The 17,231-nt window shown below is 36.0% G+C and overlaps 1 protein-coding gene across 4 annotated transcripts in view; it reads left to right on the top strand.

Annotated features, from left to right (window-relative positions):
- The window catches only part of LOC309875288 (macrophage mannose receptor 1-like), a 35,108-nt gene that overhangs the window by 4,007 nt on the left and 13,870 nt on the right, over positions 1–17,231 (top strand). For 3 of the 4 annotated variants that reach the window (XR_014317010.1, XM_082754543.1, XM_082754544.1), the window contains exons 4-20: positions 836–1,000; positions 1,804–1,917; positions 4,199–4,345; positions 5,293–5,475; positions 6,014–6,171; positions 6,537–6,647; positions 8,229–8,344; positions 8,796–8,944; positions 10,820–11,019; positions 11,334–11,461; positions 12,121–12,208; positions 12,809–12,944; positions 14,027–14,065; positions 14,160–14,323; positions 15,352–15,419; positions 16,046–16,146; positions 16,796–16,938. Coding sequence is in view for 3 of the 4 variants with exons in the window: in XM_082754543.1 (XP_082610669.1) it covers positions 836–1,000; positions 1,804–1,917; positions 4,199–4,345; positions 5,293–5,475; positions 6,014–6,171; positions 6,537–6,647; positions 8,229–8,344; positions 8,796–8,944; positions 10,820–11,019; positions 11,334–11,461; positions 12,121–12,208; positions 12,809–12,944; positions 14,027–14,065; positions 14,160–14,323; positions 15,352–15,419; positions 16,046–16,146; positions 16,796–16,938 (2,210 nt within the window). In the remaining variant the exon portion in view is untranslated. The remainder of the gene's footprint in view (positions 1–835; positions 1,001–1,803; positions 1,918–4,198; positions 4,346–5,292; positions 5,476–6,013; positions 6,172–6,536; positions 6,648–8,228; positions 8,345–8,795; positions 8,945–10,819; positions 11,020–11,333; positions 11,462–12,120; positions 12,209–12,808; positions 12,945–14,026; positions 14,066–14,159; positions 14,324–15,351; positions 15,420–16,045; positions 16,147–16,795; positions 16,939–17,231) is intronic. The other variant, XM_082754545.1, reaches the window with a different exon arrangement.

Genomic DNA, 17,231 nt, shown 5'->3' with positions numbered 1-17,231 from the left:
ACAGCTTAAAAGAGGCAAAACACCCTCCCTGTACAAACTGGGAAACAAGAAGTATTTGGCATTATATAATTGTTGGACATTGTCATCAATACCTGGGTCTACATTTCAAAATGAATATTAAATATTGAAATGGATTAGCAAGAAAGAAACACAATAGAAAAATAGGGAAGTGTTTTTGTTTGTTTGTTTGTTTGTTTGTTTGTTTGTTTTTGTTTTTATCTGAGGAATGGTTCAAGAAATCCAACTTATTTTCCTTAACAAAAGAAAAATCTAAGGGAAGTTGTAATCACAGTGTATTAGCAAATACTCAGAGATCAGTTTTGCTAAGAAAAAGCTCCCAGAAGACAATTTCTAAGTTCTAGTGACCCACAAAGAGTAGAAATAGGATGTACAAAAAAAAATAATAAAAAAAAAGATGACATAACTTAAAGAGTAAAGTTTCCATCATTGAAAATCTTTGCATTTCAGCTGTATTTCAGAGAAGAATTAATTCAGATATAGCTTATGAGCTTCTGAAAATCTGAAAAGATTTTCAGAGTAGATAATGGCTAAGGTGCAGTTTTGTTTTACTGATTTATTTATTTTTTTTAACCTGAAGAGTATCAGATTTGGCAGAAAATTTGTAAATGAAGGATGAAAGATCATCTCTGTTAATGTCAATAGCAAACCCTCTTTTACTTAATAAAGAGCACACTAACTGAAAAGTATGGGTTTTAGGGGTTTAGGCTTGTTTAGAATGATCTAATTTCACGAGTAAATTTGTAGTTAAATTTTCTCATAACATTTTTTATATTTCTAACAAACTACACTATTAAATATCTTTTCTCTCACACAGGCAGTGACAATGACAAATTTTGGAGTGTAGATCCTTTGACAGGAACCTACTACCAGATAAACTTCCAGTCAGCTCTCACATGGCACCAAGCAAGGAAGAGCTGCCAACAACAGAATGCAGAGCTGCTAAGTGTCACAGAGATACATGAGCAAATGTATCTAAGAGGTGAGCAAACAAGCAATAAAAGAGTGTCAAGGAGTTTTTGTCTGATTAAAAATCTTTTGGTGCTTTAATCACATCACAATGAATAATTAAATTATTATTAGCATTTCCGCTGCTAGGAAAGTATTGACATTACTGTAAATTACACTTTTAAGAAGTGGAACTTATAAAAGCTGTGGAATTGTCATTTAAGATTAGTTTTATTATTATTATTCTTTGCAAATAATTTAAAATTTTCCAGTTAATTAAGCAAGATTTGGATCAAATTCAGAACATATGAACATACCAGTCCAAGAAAAGAACCTTATAACAAAATCATTATAGTAGATAGTCAATATATGACTTTTGTACTAAGAAATCAGTATTCTTTTTGTAGACCTAATAAAACAGATTTTTTAAAATCACATAAAAATTTTGTACAAAACACCAGTGAAAATCTGCATAAAGACTTTGTGGCTTTATGCATGAACTCTGTAGAATGAAGACCCTGAATTAATTTCACCAAACTTTACTAAACTTGTAAATGTTAACATTTGCAATTCAGTAAGCCCTTTTTTAGGGCTTATTGCTTACATACAACCATAGAATAATATTAAATTCAGATAAAGTAATATGTCAACTAGTCTTTTCCCATTCTCTACCTTTCACCTGAAGAATAAAGTCTCTGAATTTATTACTAGTAAACACAGATTCTGTGCTGAACTTGAAAATCACTAACAGACATTTATTATCCTCCTCTGAAACTTGAGGTCGTGGAGCATTTCATAACAAATGTGATGAGAATTCCCACTCTTTTGGTTACCTAGATCTAATTGACAGCAAGAGATCCCCCCTCTGGATTGGGCTTAACAGTCTGAATCTCAACAGCGGCTGGCAGTGGAGCGGTGGCTTTCCTTTCAGATACTTAAACTGGGCAACAGGTTGTAATCTTATTTTGTTAACAGCTTTTTGAATGAATCATTCTTGACCAAATGTTGAATGCATATTAACTACAGAACTATAGTATTCCCCATGAATACAATGAATTAAGTTTGAAAGGTTTATGAGACATGAGATTAAAAAACTGAGAACTATGATTTTTTTTTTCACTGTGTATCAAAAGGAGTTTCTAACAGAAGGGTTAAATAAACTCATGCTCTACCAGATGTAGCTAAAGTGAAAAGTGCTGAGTTGTAGCATACCATACTTACCTTCAAGTGAGCTAAAACCCATGTCTCCAGCTCACATAAGGGTTATCAGACCTTGCTGCTTGCAAGGACTCACCTGTCCGAACATCAGCCTTTCCCTTCGCCTCCTACACTTTTCTTCCTTTCTAGTCTCCTCTTAAAAGTTCGAGAAAGGCTGTAAATGGAGTTCACAGCACTGGCAGTTTGTCTTTGAAGATCTCCTGCTGGTTGTCATGGTAGCAGTGTGCAGCAAATGCCGAATGTTCGTTTACTGAGTAAGTCCATCTTTTGGCTCTCCTTATGTCTCAAAGGCTCCCCTGCACCACCTGTTTTTGTCTGGCACAAAGAATGGGGGGAAAGCCCAGTGCCACTGAGCCTGACAGAGGGTTTTCTACCTTCTGTACCACTAGTCAAATCCCTTCAGGCTTGCAGAGAAGAGGAGAAGGTGGTGCTCAGGTCAAGCAGCCCACACCCTGGAGTTCCTGTATCCAGACACGATGACTACTATATATTTCCAGTTTAATGCATAACTATTGTAAATTGTATCTTTTGTGAGGGGAGAGACTCACTGAACTATGAACCTCTGTGAGAAGAGGAACACTGCTCATTCCCCTAACACAGTGGTCCTAGAGAACCTCCTGGAGGGCAGGATGCAGGCGGGGCAGAGACATGCACCCAGCAGAAGGGCATGTGAGAAGACCTTGCTTGCAGCAAGGAACAAATCTGCAGTTCTCACTGAGGGGGCATGCAGAAAAGACCTTTCTGAAGGGCCTGAGTGGACATTTTTCATTCCAGCACAATGCTGAAAGATGCTGGACTGGAAGCTAACATACAAAGGAAAGACTACCCTGCAAGGGCAATGTGGAAACAAGGAGATTTGCTTTCCCATTTTGTGATTTGGCATGTCTCGTCCAACTGATTTGTTATTATATTTTAGGAATTCCATGTTATGATTTTTGTGCTCCACTGAACACAGTTGTAGGAACTTGAAGCCATTTAACATGCTCCCACAAAGAAGAATCACACCCTGCTGGACTTTGATCAATTCACATCACTCGCTGTTCAACTGCTAGACAACAGATCCCACAGATCAGTTATTATTTTTTTTTTATATTTTCTCATTTTTTTTTTTAAATAATATTCACTCAATGAACTTGGTTTTGTTCTATAATACAGACCTAGAATTCTAATTTTCATTTTCTGAAACTTCTTTTTATCACTAGCAGATCATGGCTCTTACTCTGAAGAACGTTTTTCTCTCTTTGCATCTGAAAAATTCCTTACCTGAATATCAATTAAGAAAAGATGCTGCCTTACTGTCTTCCTGCCCCAAAATATTAGCTGAAACTGTGTCCTTTGACTCCATGAAAGTCTCTTAGGGCTTTAAGCTCATTACTAATTAGTTCTATTAGTATAACAGGGTACTGACTGCAAAATGTACACAAAACAAGATATTTCATGAGTTATGAAACCGTGAGCTCTAATTTCCTACAGTTTGAGTGCAGCATCACTACCATGGCAGTATCAGGTACCCCTTCAGTGTCTGGAAGGGGTCTTCTGTCCAGTATCTAGTGACTGGGCAAGAGCATTAGGTGTGCTGCAGCTGGTTGTGAGCTATACATTTGATGACTTTTAATGGATCTATGGCTGACACCTATGTATGGGCTGATTAAATGGTCAATGGGACAAGGAGAGAACTTGCTGCACCATTTCCATCAGTGTGGGCTCTAAGTTTAGTCTCTCTTTTGTGCAAACTGACAACTTTCACAAAACTTATAGGACCATCTTATTTTTGAGACTGTAATTCTGCAATCAAATATGGCAGAAAATGTGAATTATGCAACAAGCATTGAAAAAAAATGTTCTGATGGGTACTTTTAAATTACACTTCCTTATCTGCAGTAGAAAAATAACTGTAGCAATGAAGTCATGAGTCTATAATTGACACATGAAAAGGCTGGAAGTAAATTGTTCTTTCAGCTACTGACATAAAACCTGTGCTACATAAAAATAATCTGTTTTTCACTTAATGAAGGAAGTCCTTCTCCTGAGCCTGAGAAACTCTGTGCAGTACTAAATCCCAGAAGAGATGCTAAATGGGAAAACCAGCCATGTGAGAAGAAAGTTGGCTATATCTGTAAAAAGGATAACTTCACATTGGATCCTTTCAGTCTTCCATCAGGTATGTCAAGCAAATAGAAAACCTTTGATAAAAGCAAAATTTGTGTCACTTAGATGAAATTCCACAGCTACTTAAAAAAAAAAAAAAAAAAAAAAAGGAAAGGTCATTTTCACTTGATGTGAAACTGCTTTGTCTACTGCTTTGATGAGTAGAACAGAACAAAGAGTGTTTTATTTCTTAAACCAAATACATTTAAATATTGGAAATGTTCCTGAAACTTAGGAACCACATAAGCAATTTTTAATTCATGCTAGTATACATGATTCCAGAGGCAATGATCTATCCCATGCGTTATCACAGAAGTACCAAGACTGTACATCCTAGTGTGAAAGAAAATAAAGTTAGGTGTGCTTCACCATCCCTGAGGCATGTTCTAACAAAAAGATCTAGGATTCTCACTGAAATCTGGGAGATGCCACCAACAGGCTAGAGCCTTTCTCTATGAGATTGTATGTGACCTGCAAAGATGGCAAAATAGATCGACTTCCTTCAGACCACTTTTCCACTGCACTGTTTTATTTTTTTCTTCTTTGGTGATTAATTTAGTGACGACTATCAGGGAAAGCCATGGAATTACTTGTGCTGCAGTAATAATGCCTGTATGAAACTTGCAAAATAAAATTGGATGGGATATATTGTATGAAAACATCGAATGTGCAATTTCAAAATATTTCCCCATCCAAAAGCGAACATTTCACACTAGTGAAGACCAGTTACCATGGGCTCCGTTATTTTATGATTTTTTTTTTTAAATACAGCATGTTTTCTGTAAAAGTACAATGTGCAACAGCAAACAGACTAAAATGTTTTACACATCTGAGGAATGAATAGAAGTACTGCTTATTTGTAATCACTCAGTTTTCACTTGAATTAGCTTATTATTTGATTTCAAATGTCATTGTATTGTTTGCATCATTTAAAAACTTGAAATATGTATTTATTTTGAGGGGATGCGCTGCCAGTTAAATGCCCAGAAGGATGGTTGCCCTATGCAGGTCATTGTTATGTGGTTCATAGAGAGCCCAGGGTATGGAAAGAAGCCTTAACTTCCTGCAATGAGAGCAATGGCAATCTGGTCAGTATTCACAATCCTGAAGAGCATGGCTTCATACTATCTCAGCTTGGTTACAGTGAGTATTTATATAGGGAGGTGTTTATGACAATTGGGAAATTATATTATTCTAAATTTTACAGCATTTAAAAAAAGTTTCTTATTTGTTTCATATGATTATTTACAGGGAAACATACAGATATATAGCTAAAAATAAATAAAAAGAAAAAAATATCACAAAAATCCCCATAAACACGAGAGGAATCTTTAGCACTCTCTCTTTTATTTTTCATTGTTTTCAGTTTGATTTTCATTTGTTTTTGACTGCATAAAATCACTTTAAGCAAAAAACAGCTCTATTTGGGCTACAGTGTTTGGGCTGATTTTCTGCCTCAGATACCTTGTAGCTATAGCTACAGGGAGCAGCTTTTACTGATAAAGCTAAGGAATTTCATTTCCTTCTGGTATCTCACTTTTTAACTTCTTGAAAGAAGAATGTGAATGAGATCTTAAAATTCCCTGTCATTTAATCCAAATAAATTTGTATTGAAACATGACAATTTCAGCTCATCTCCTTTCAGAACAGGTGTCTCTCACAGGTGGATTTTTGTTTTTAGAAGCTACAGATGAGCTGTGGATTGGCCTGAATGACCTCAGCATGCAGATGTATTTTGAGTGGAGTGATGGGATTCCTGTAACATACACCAAATGGTTGCCTGGAGAACCAACCCATGCAATCAATGGACAAGAAGATTGTGTTGTTATGGCAGGAGAGGTAAAATTATCCCACCTTTCTGCAGCATTATACTGTTTCATTTTTGTTTCTAGTATGAGTGCACAGGACTAGAGAATGATGTCTTTATTCACTCAAAGGATGGTTGTTCTAAATTAAATTAGAGATAACTAGATAAATGCTCATATCTGACTGTGGGTGTACATTATATGCCAAGCAAACCTTAACAGACTGCCTATGACATTTAACACAACCTCACATTTAAGCACGAATACTTGGAATTCATTCAAAGAACACAGAACTTTGTTTTCCCACTGAAGAAATATTGTAAAAAAATAACCAATAAAATTTCTAAAGGAAACACATCCTGTCCGGCTAATTTTCACCTCTTCCTAAATTGCACCTAGGATGGATACTGGGCAGACATTCCTTGCGATAGGAATTTAGGTTATATCTGCAAAAGAAAGCCACTACAGGGAGTTTCTGGGACCCTAAAGACTGATCCTGCCTGTCTGAAGGTAACAATAAAATATCTTCAATAATCTGGTTAACAAAAACTCATTGTCTTCACAAGGTCCACTTGACATTGAGATTATCTTTTTCCTCTAGTAAGTGTGTTTGTAAATCAAGAGTGATAATTTTCAATATATTCTCTTACTTACAGTAAAGCTATTCTTAATTTTGTTATTGCTATTATGAGTCATCCACATTATTTTCAGAATGGTCTGCGAAAAAGGCTAAAGCCATTACTGTGGTTTTGTGCATATGTTATATTCTTCTACTAACCATATGTGGTTATCTAAGATGTAGTAGAAACTGGGAACCATTTTTGAACAGTGACGTGATGTAAGATGAGAAATCTAATTGCTAATGAAGTCAAATCAAAACAATCTTTTTTTTTTTTTTTTAATAAATGAATTTATTTTCAGAACAAGTTATTGTATCCTACTGCTTTTATTCTTCTCTTTATTTCTTCCATTTACTTTCCTGTTTACTAGTGCTCAATAATTAGTAACATTTCCCACAGGGAACATAGCAGGGAACATAGCAGAGGCTCATTGCACTAACTGGAACTAGGCAGATACAAAATATTGAGCACAGATATACATATATATATACATTAACCATTAACCTTTCTTGGGCGCAGCAAGTATACCTTGAGCTGGTAAAGAAGGGGAAACTGGAATTCAGCTGTAATTTTGAATATTTTCTTTCTCAATATAGAATCACAGAATGGTTTAGATTGGAAGGGACCTTAAAGATAACCCAGTTCTACCCCCCTACCATGGGCAGGGACACCTCCCACCAGATCAGGTTGCCCAAAGCCCCATCCAGCCTGGCCTTGAACACCTCCAGGGATAAGGCATACATAGCTTCTCTGAACAACTTATGCCAGTGCCTCACCACCCTCATAGTCAAGAATTTGTTACTTCTATCTAATCTAAACTTCACCTGTTTTTGTTTAAAACCATACTCCTTGTCCTATCACTACAGTCCCTGACAAACATTTCCTCACGAGCTTTCCTGTAGGCCCCCTTTCTGTACTGGAAGGCCCCTATAAGGTTTCCCCAGAGACTTCTCTTCTCTAGACTGAACAACCACAACTCCCTCAGCCTGTCTTCATAGGAGAGGTGCTCCAGACCTTTCATCATTGGTAGTTTTTATGCTATATCTTCAGTTGGACTTTTAAAGTGAACTGATGGGTTAAATCAATTAATTAGCCTAGTTACAGTTCTTTTAGCCTAGAAACGTAAGTACATTTGACTCAGTGTCTCACTATAACACAGACCATTCTCTGTGGTTCTGAGCAAAGAAATGTTTTATTCATCTACATCTGAATACACTCCCCATTCTACATGCCTCTGACTTTTCTTAGTTAAAATGTATGATTTATTAGTTGTTGAAAGAGAGGGAATCATATAAATTAAATCTCTGTAGGCTCACAAAACTTTATTATTATGTCTACTGGATTTCAAGTGAATACGTTATTGCATTAGCTTATATTAAAAATGTGTGGATTTAAAACTGTACATTGAAATTCAAGTACTAAAACATATGCTCTTTATCTACAAGTGTATTACATGTGCTCTTCTTGACAGGGCTGGGAAAGGCATGGCTTTTACTGCTATCTAGTTGGACATACACCTTTAACATTTTCAGAAGCAAAGAAAACCTGTGAAAGGAGTGGTGGTTATTTAACAAGTATAGCAGACAGGTATGAGAAGAATCTAAACATTGTACTTCTGGTGGAAAAATTATGACATTTTATAAAATAGTTGAGAATGTCAGGAAAAAAAAAAAAATGGAACCATAAAAGAATGACCTTTTTCTGGAGAAAAATATTAAATACAGTACATCTTCACTAACCAAATGTTCATTACACCTTCATGTTTTCCAGTACTCAAAGAAAAGATCACAATTGCTTCTTCTCTGTGTGGAGCAGTTTTTCAGTATATCACAGCCTTGACTACTGTTGAAGCTAGTTCCTCTGGTATCCACTTAAGTGAGGCATTTCCACAAAAAAGGAAACCTAAAGGGGTTTGAGGGTCATTCCCTAAAGGGAATGACTCCATTCATTCTAGTGTTGTATAGTTTAGGATGCTGAGAAACAGCAAACTAAAGGATAACTAAGTTTCATCCCCATCTAACTTCTCACCTCATTTCAGATATGAGCAAGCCTACCTGACCAGCTTTGTTGGTCTGAGCTCTGAGAAGTACTTCTGGATTGGTCTCACAGACACAGGAGAGCAAGGGATCTTCAAATGGGTGACTGGTGAAGGTGTTTTCTACACAAACTGGAACTCAGCAATGCCTGGTACTCTTTTTTATGTGCAGTCTTTGTAGTTTGTGTTTAAAAGCAGGATCTTAAAGTCCTGTGCTGGAGAAGAAGGACACAGAAGTTACAAGCTTTCAAATGTCATTTAGGAAATGGTGTAATGGTTAGGCAGATCTTTGTACCTTTGCATCCTCATTGATCTGTCCACAACTGCTCCTCTCTGTCCCCAAGATATCATGCTTGGGGTATGTCACATATATATGCTTTTGGAAATTAAGGCGTGAAATCTTGCAGTTTTGATGGGTTCCCTGCCCTGTATGACAGCATCCAACTGTAAATCTTTCCCTTGGCACCCAGCCTTGGTGACATATGGTCAACATGACAGCCTTCTTCAGGCATTGCTTTATTTCACCATGTGAAAAATGTAAAGGAAAAGAGACTTACACAAAGTATGTGTACACCTTTGCCCTTCTCACTGCCTCTTCACTTCTCAATAGCAGCAAAGACAGAGTAGGTACTGAGGACTGAGATCTTTGTCTGGTCTTGCCAGTAGCTGTTCCCCAAAGACCAATCCTTTTCCTGTGACGCTGCACTTAGTAGCATCCCTGAAGTCAACCTGCAAGGTTGCTGAAACTGCAACTGCAAGTAGTCAGTAGTCATTCCTTAAGGTTTTGGTCAAAGGAGACTATCTCAGGGCTTCCCTTCTGTAATCCCAGACAACCCTCTGAGTTACTGCAGCAAATAAAAACATTTCAGTAACTGAATCAACATAAAGAGGCATAAATTACAGTAGGATAATCACAAATATGTCTCAGCTAGTGTCATTTCCAGCTCTGGGTTTGCTTCTGGACTCTCCTGGGCTGTTTCTTGGTGACATCAGTTTAGTCTGCTATGACAGCACCTGGAGGCAGTCAGGGCTTGGACGTGCTCTGCCAGCACCTCTAAGTAAGCACTCCAAGCACTAGAGGGTTAGTTGCATAGATTTCTTGTTTGGTTGTTTTCCTTCTTTCTTTTGTGTGTATATATATATATACACAAAAAAAAGGAATATATATATATTCCTTTTTCATTGCAATTAGCTTTATTTAATCTACATTATAAGGGCCAATTTTTAATATAGAAAATTAAGAATGTGACAGGACAGCTTGGCAGCCAGATGTACCCATGCTCCCCACATGCTGGCAGGCAGATTGTTTTTCTCTGGCTCTGAACCCAGCAATATAAGGACTTTCTCACTTGCAACTAATTCCCTGCCCACTGGGTCCCTGAAAAACTCTCCTTGTTTTCATAATAGCTGACACATGGCTAATACCCGATCCTGTGTTGATGTCAGCCTTGGACACCTGCTGATTCTTTCAGGTCTACCTGCTCTTTTCTTCACTACAAAACTTCCACCCAAGTAGAAGCGGAATGAGTTCTCTGTATGTGCACATTTGGGGAATACAGAGGCAAGGAATCTAGCAGTTTGGTTAGGCTAGGAATTTAACACTGAGGTGTATGCAGTAATCTTAGAAATTAAGATTGATAGTAATACACTAATAGCAGCTCCACAATTGCTTTGTGGAGAGTCACAGACTATTGTTCCACTGATTCTGAGAGTAGAGAATGAAACTCATCAGATGACGGAGATAACATTTCAGAAAGATGCATGCTCCTTGGTGGAACAGGCTGCCAAATCCTTGCAGTGAGTGGCACAGGAAAAAGCTAGGCAAGTGAGTGTTCATGCATTTGGGCTACAAAGCTTTTCAGGGGACAGTGAAGATAGTGAAGTACTCTACTTGCTGGTTTCTTCTTTACAAAGCAGACACTATATATAATATTTCAAAGACTTTTGTAAATGAATTGTATGAACTGTAAAAATAGCAGGGGAAGCACTTTAAAACACATTTTAATTTTCTTTCGTATCTCACAAAGGGAATGAAGCAGGTTGTGTTGCCCTAAGGACTGGAAATGCAGCTGGACTGTGGGATGTTCAGAACTGTGAAATAAAGGCAAAATTTCTCTGCAAAAAACTAGCTGAAAAAATGACTCTTCCTTTTGCTCCTGAAAGAATTTCTTATTCCAAATGTCCCTTGGGTTGGGATACAAGCAATAGCACTAATTCATGCTTCAGAGTAAGTACTACTTTTTCCAATAATCCTGCTCATGAGATAGAAGAGTTCCAAATTCATAGGAAGTCTGAACTTCAGAGAATGGCACATTATTGTACCATATTGTAGTAAGCTTTTACACAGACTACTCATGGAAATCTCTGCAATGATCACTATCACTGCATCAGTAGGGTTATCCAAGTAGCATATTGTTTGACCAATGTTATATATGATCTTTTTAATGGAATGTTTTCCCTATTTTTGCCATACGTGGCAGTCAGCAGATATATTTTTAACACACTGTAAACATAATGTTCTACTCTAAAATTTATCTACAGCTTTTTGTTAGAGAAAACAACCAAAAGAAAACATGGTTTGAAGCCCGAGATTTCTGCAGAGAAATAGGAGGAGACTTGGCTGCCATTAATAGTGAAGAAGAGCAAAGAATGATAGAAAACTTAATAATGTGAGTAAAATAATATCTAAAAAAGAAAAAAAAATATAGGTACCATTTCCAAAGACATCTTTGGAGTTGCTAAAATTAATCAAAATCCACAAACTATTAAAATTAAAAAAAGAAACAACAAACAAAACCAACAGAAAAAAAAATAAAAAAAATAATCAGTTGAATGTTTCTCCTTCAGACTCATTTGTAACTTTATTCATTGAACCATTTTGAAAATAAATTGTCACTTCAAGTAAATATAAACATTTCACTCTTCCAAGAACACAATAATTGCAGCATCAATGAATAAAATCAATATACTGTATATTCAACAAAGCCATTTCCAAAGTGGAAAATTTTAGGTGGTAAGCACTTATTTGCTAAAGAGAGTTAACTGACCGACATCATTTTCTTTTTAAAATTTCAACTATAATTTCCTTTTAGTAATTCAACAGTTTAGTCTTTAAATCCTCAGAAGCACTTATCCTACCTCACCGTTACGGACCGAGTACTTATCAGCCAATTGTTGTGACTATTACATACATTTATACTCTTGGTTTCAAAGTTTTGACTACTCAAAACCTTCAGTAAGTGTGAGTTACTGTCCCACGCAACTTGCAAAACTTAACACAGCTAATGTGTCCTTTTCTTCCTTAATATATATTTTTTTCACATTCTAGAAAAAAATCTCCATCATCTCAGCCTTTCTGGATAGGTTTACATCATTTGGATCCTGATGGTGGGTACTCCTGGAGTGACAGATCCCCGGTGAGTGCTCAGACTTTCCAGTTTCTCTTCTGGCTTTTTCAATGTTGGAGTTGTTTACATTACTGGCACAGATGAAGGCTGTATAAGAATTCCCAGAAATGGCTGCCTTACCATTACATACAACTCATGGTCATTATTCTTCATACTGGTTTGGAAAATAAAAAGACCGATAAACCCCGAGGTAAAACCATCAAAACAGTGCTAACATGGGGTACTAGTTACAGAGACAATTATCTAGGTGACAAATATATGAGAATGGTTTTATTTGTCTGTGGTGATATATTGCAATGTTCCTTTCCCCTGCTTTTGATTTATAGCCTCATTCAATTCCACACCACAGCGAAGAGGTTTCATGTGACTTCTGGCATCAATTAAATGGTCTATTAAATGCTGTGTAAGATGAGAGACTTTTTTTTTTTTTTTTTTTTTCTCCTACAAAATGCTATATTGATTTAATAGCCCACATAGAGTCATGTGAAGCCACATGAGGAAAGTAAGGAGTGGTTTGAAACATTTTGGTGCTACCTCTTTTTCCTTCCAGAGTTCAGCTCTTTTACCTGTAAGATAAGAATAAAAATCAAAGCTGTGTTTATATTGTAGGTGAATTATACAAAAAAACTTTCTTTTGATGACACTGGATTTGAACATTGTGGAGCAATCCATGAAGAGTCTTTCAGGTTATGGATTACCATGCACTGTGAATACAGTCATGACTGGATTTGTGAAATAAAGAAAGGTAGGCTATTTCATAGAATCCCGAGTTGGAAGGGACCCACAAGGATCACTAAGTCCAACTCCTATTTTTTACTCTAAGATCACCTTAGAAAAAGAATTTAAGTTGCATCATGTTGTATCAAAATAGGAAATTTTGCAAGTTGCATGCTTGTAGAAAATTTGGTTGTTTTCACAGAAATTTTACAGAAGGAAAAATAGACCAATATATATCAATATTTTCAGAATACAATGCTTCAACTGATAACTATCAACTTTGTTTTAACATTAAACTGTATTTTTCTTGGATCTCTCAGATGGAGGGAATTTCCTTGTAGTTGCAGATCTTATGTAGTTATTATCATTTAAATCTTTTAACCAACCAGCAAGAGAATATTTTTATAATGTGACATGATGGTTTTTTACTCAAGCATATATGTCACACACTTCATTTAAAACAATTACAGATACAGCAACACAAAAAAACACGATGAAGTCCTGTGGGGGGAAAAAAACTTACAAAGATGATATTTGTTTTACATTTGTGTAGCTCCTGGCCTTGCATGTTTAGATACATTGCTCCAGTGTCCCATTCACTGTTATATTTTTCCATTTAAGTTATTTCTCAATGGTTCATGGGTTTTCAGTCAAATGTGATTCTCCACAAAGTAGTGTCATGGAAAAAAAATAAGTTTCACCAACTTATGAATAGTAAAAAAAATATATATATATATATATTTGAAGGATAAATTTGTTTAGTATTTGATTTTCTTGCTCAAATTTGACAGCATCCATACAGAATCTTTTATTGTTGTGCAGAGTACACCAACACTGAAGTAGTTTTACTTGTTTGTTTTCTTTCAGAAACAAGAAAGTTTAGTCAACCTTCAAAAGGCACTTACCAAAAGTTTACCAAGACAGAGATGTAGGGCTGAAATACATCCCAAACCTTCCTTCTTACTTTGAACCAAAGATACTCAATAAATATATACTTTATTGATAGAAATTTGAATCTCATTGAGATCATTTCCACTAATTGAACACTTAACATTGGATCAATATTTAGGAAACAATTTACATCTTCATTTCTTTCCCATTTTGTTACAGGGACACCCTTAAAGCCAGAACCTGTGGGTCCTTCTGCCAGTAAGTTTCTGTTTTATTTCCTTGCATCCAAAGGAACAACAGCAACTTTTGTAAGGACTGTGCAGAATACAGAGACTCCTCTTCTGTGTTGCAGTGTATGAAGTCACAGAGGATGGATGGATTATAAAAGGGGTCAAACAGTATTTCTTCAGCACAGAAAGTAGCTCTATGGAAAAAGCCAGAACATTCTGCAGAAACAATCATGGAGATCTTGCTACCATTGGAGATAATAATCAAAGAAAATTTTTGTGGAAATATGTAAGGAGAAAATTATTTTTTTACCATATATTTTACCATATACATCATATATGCACCCTATTGCATATGTTTGTGAAGTACAGGAGGACATGCTTGTTGCATAATATTACTACATTTTATCAGCAGTAGATTTCAATGTTCAATGAGTTTTGCCCATGACCAAATGTGTATAACGAGCAATGAACAGGCAGATATTGACAAAACTGTCCTTTTGCCAGGATAGTTCTCATCTAAATACCATATTCAGAAGTGCAGTGTTACGTGCAGATTTAAGGCTACTGCCAGGGTAGTTCTGATGGTTACATACCAAAGAAAGATTTGTCCTTCCTCAGGTCAGGGACTGACTTGTAAAAGAATCTGTAACTTCATGAATTAATTTTGCTGCAAAACATATCAAAACCACCCATGTATTTCAAGAGCATTGCTTGAGATGATGCTGGCGGGCACATGGTGGGCCATGGCAGGGTCATGCTAACAATCAGGTAGCATAGGCATTGGTTCAGACTTCTGCCAGAACTCTGTTTGGTTTATTAATACCAAAGTATTCCCACAACCTCCTTTCTGTGTCACGTAATTAGATGTTTTCTTTTATTATGTGTGGGATAGGATATGAAAGGAGTAGCGGACAGACAGCTTGAGACACAGGAATTACACAACTGCCTAAGTACAGAAAAATTTACATTTACTTACTGCTAAGTGCCAAATTATTTTATACTGTTTATTTATTTATTTAGTTTTCTCAAGTGTTCTGTGTGTCTTTCAAAATTGAAAGCACAAACACATTTTGAAAGCTTTGATTATACCACCAGTACAGCAGCCAAAACTAGGGAATCATCAGTAAAAGCAACAAAGCAGAAGTATGTGATTTATTATATTTATTTCAACAGGAGTCCTCTCTGGTGACTAGTCATGATTGTTCATAAAACATGCATTCATCTATTTGCTTCAATAGCACAAAATATACACTTTTAAATATCAGATAACTAAGTAAGAGAAAGCACTAACAAAAAGTATATTTTTGTGTTTAGATATTAAAAAATGGCAAATTGGAGTCATATCTCATAGGATTAATTCGGAATACCGATCAACAGTTTAGGTAGGTATTCAAGTGTTAGACATTAGAACGGGCTGCCCAGGGAAGTGGTGGAGTCACCATCCCTGGAAATCTTTAAAAGACATTTAGATGTAGAGCTTAGCGATATGGTTTAGTGGGGACTGTTAGTGTCAGAGGTTGGACTCAATGATCTTGAGGTCTCTTCCAACCTAGAAGTTCTGTGATTCTGTGATTCTGTGATAATTCATAAAATGAAGTTTTGTCCTGCCAGAGTTCCTTCTGCAGGGACACCTGCAAGGGAGTTAAAAGCAGTTTTGGAGAGATATATTGCATATTGAAACGTGTGCTCTCCCTTGGCTTAACTATTTTGTAAAATCACTGGTTTAAATGGCATTTTTATAAGGAATATCCATGCTACAAATACATAGATAAGATCTGTTAAAGATGAAGGTAATTTTGTTCTTGGACTTGGCAGGCAGGATTTTTTTAATCTAATGTTTTTTAATCCTAGTTTAAAATCAAATTATAGACAGACTCAGCTGTAAATATTTCAAAATACATATTTTTAGTATATAAAAATATTTTTTATTTTTTTTTTTTCCTGAACTGCCTGTGAACATTGTCTGATCAACAGCTACTGTGTGGATTTTTATTGTTTTTTTTTTCAGTTGGATGGATGGGAGCCCAGTGTACTATGCAGCTTGGGCAGCAAATGAACCCAACTTTGCTTATCATCAAGAAAATTGTGTAGTCTTAAATAAAAAAAATGGTGAGTTACACAACTTTTAAAAAATATATATTTTTATGGGTATAATTCTTCCCATGTTTGCTAAGTATATTTTGTCAACTTTAATCCATTCTTTCCCAGTAATCTGAGGGAAAATATACATAATGAAGTGTAGTCATTATAACTGAGGTTAACTGAGGGGCAACATTTGCCATAAGAGATTTGACATCGATAGGGATGCAAGGATAAAACAGTCATTGATTTTTCAGCTGTACGAGCAGTATGTTCTATTCAAATCAATAGCAAATTTTTCTTTCAAAAAAATAATCAGGGAGTATTTAGCAAAAGAATAGAACATATAAGCAAGGACCTAACAGACATATGGAGTTTCACATTTAGTTGTGTTTTCACTGTGAAACTGTTACTTTCCACTAGAAGGTTTAAATATAACAAAGCTGTTTGTGGGTTCACTCAGAGTCACCATGTCAGCCGTATCTTATGGCTACTACAGTCACAGCAGGATCAAAGTCCTCCTGCAAGCAGTGATGGAGGTAGAGTCTAGCTGAAGCACACAGTCTTACATTCCCAGACAGAGTGCCTTCAATGCTATAAGCATGGAAGTGAGTTCAGTTTTCCACAAATTTCTGTCTTTGAATCAATGTCTTATTATCTATACTTAAACTGATTTCAGGTTTGTGGAATGATGTCAATTGTGGTTTTTCAAATGGCTTTATCTGTGAGAGGCATAGAAGTTTTATAAATGCAACACTTGCTCCAGCAGTAACTTCACCTCCAGGAGGATGTCCTGAAGATTGGCTTTTATTTAAAAATCAGGTATCGTAACATGCATCTAAGTGCAATGATATTTGTCCTTGAGAAGATACCTAAAGCTACACAAGGGGTCTTTTGTATTCCAAATATCTTTTGACAGGGATTATCCAAAGTCACGTTAAAAATTTAACCAGCTACCTAATTCTTACAAAATTAAATCATAATTATAGTTATAGATTTTTTTTGAAGAGTATTAATCTGAGATACACTAGAAAACTGTTACATAGTATATACTAAAAACAAACTAACAAAAAAAACCTACAACTGAATTCAACTGAAAGCACTAATTGTAGTGT

Source organism: Aythya marila (genome assembly GCF_965140915.1).
Source record: "Aythya marila genome assembly, chromosome: 2".
Taxonomy (NCBI): domain Eukaryota; kingdom Metazoa; phylum Chordata; class Aves; order Anseriformes; family Anatidae; genus Aythya; species Aythya marila.
This window is presented reverse-complemented; position numbering and strand designations above follow the sequence as displayed.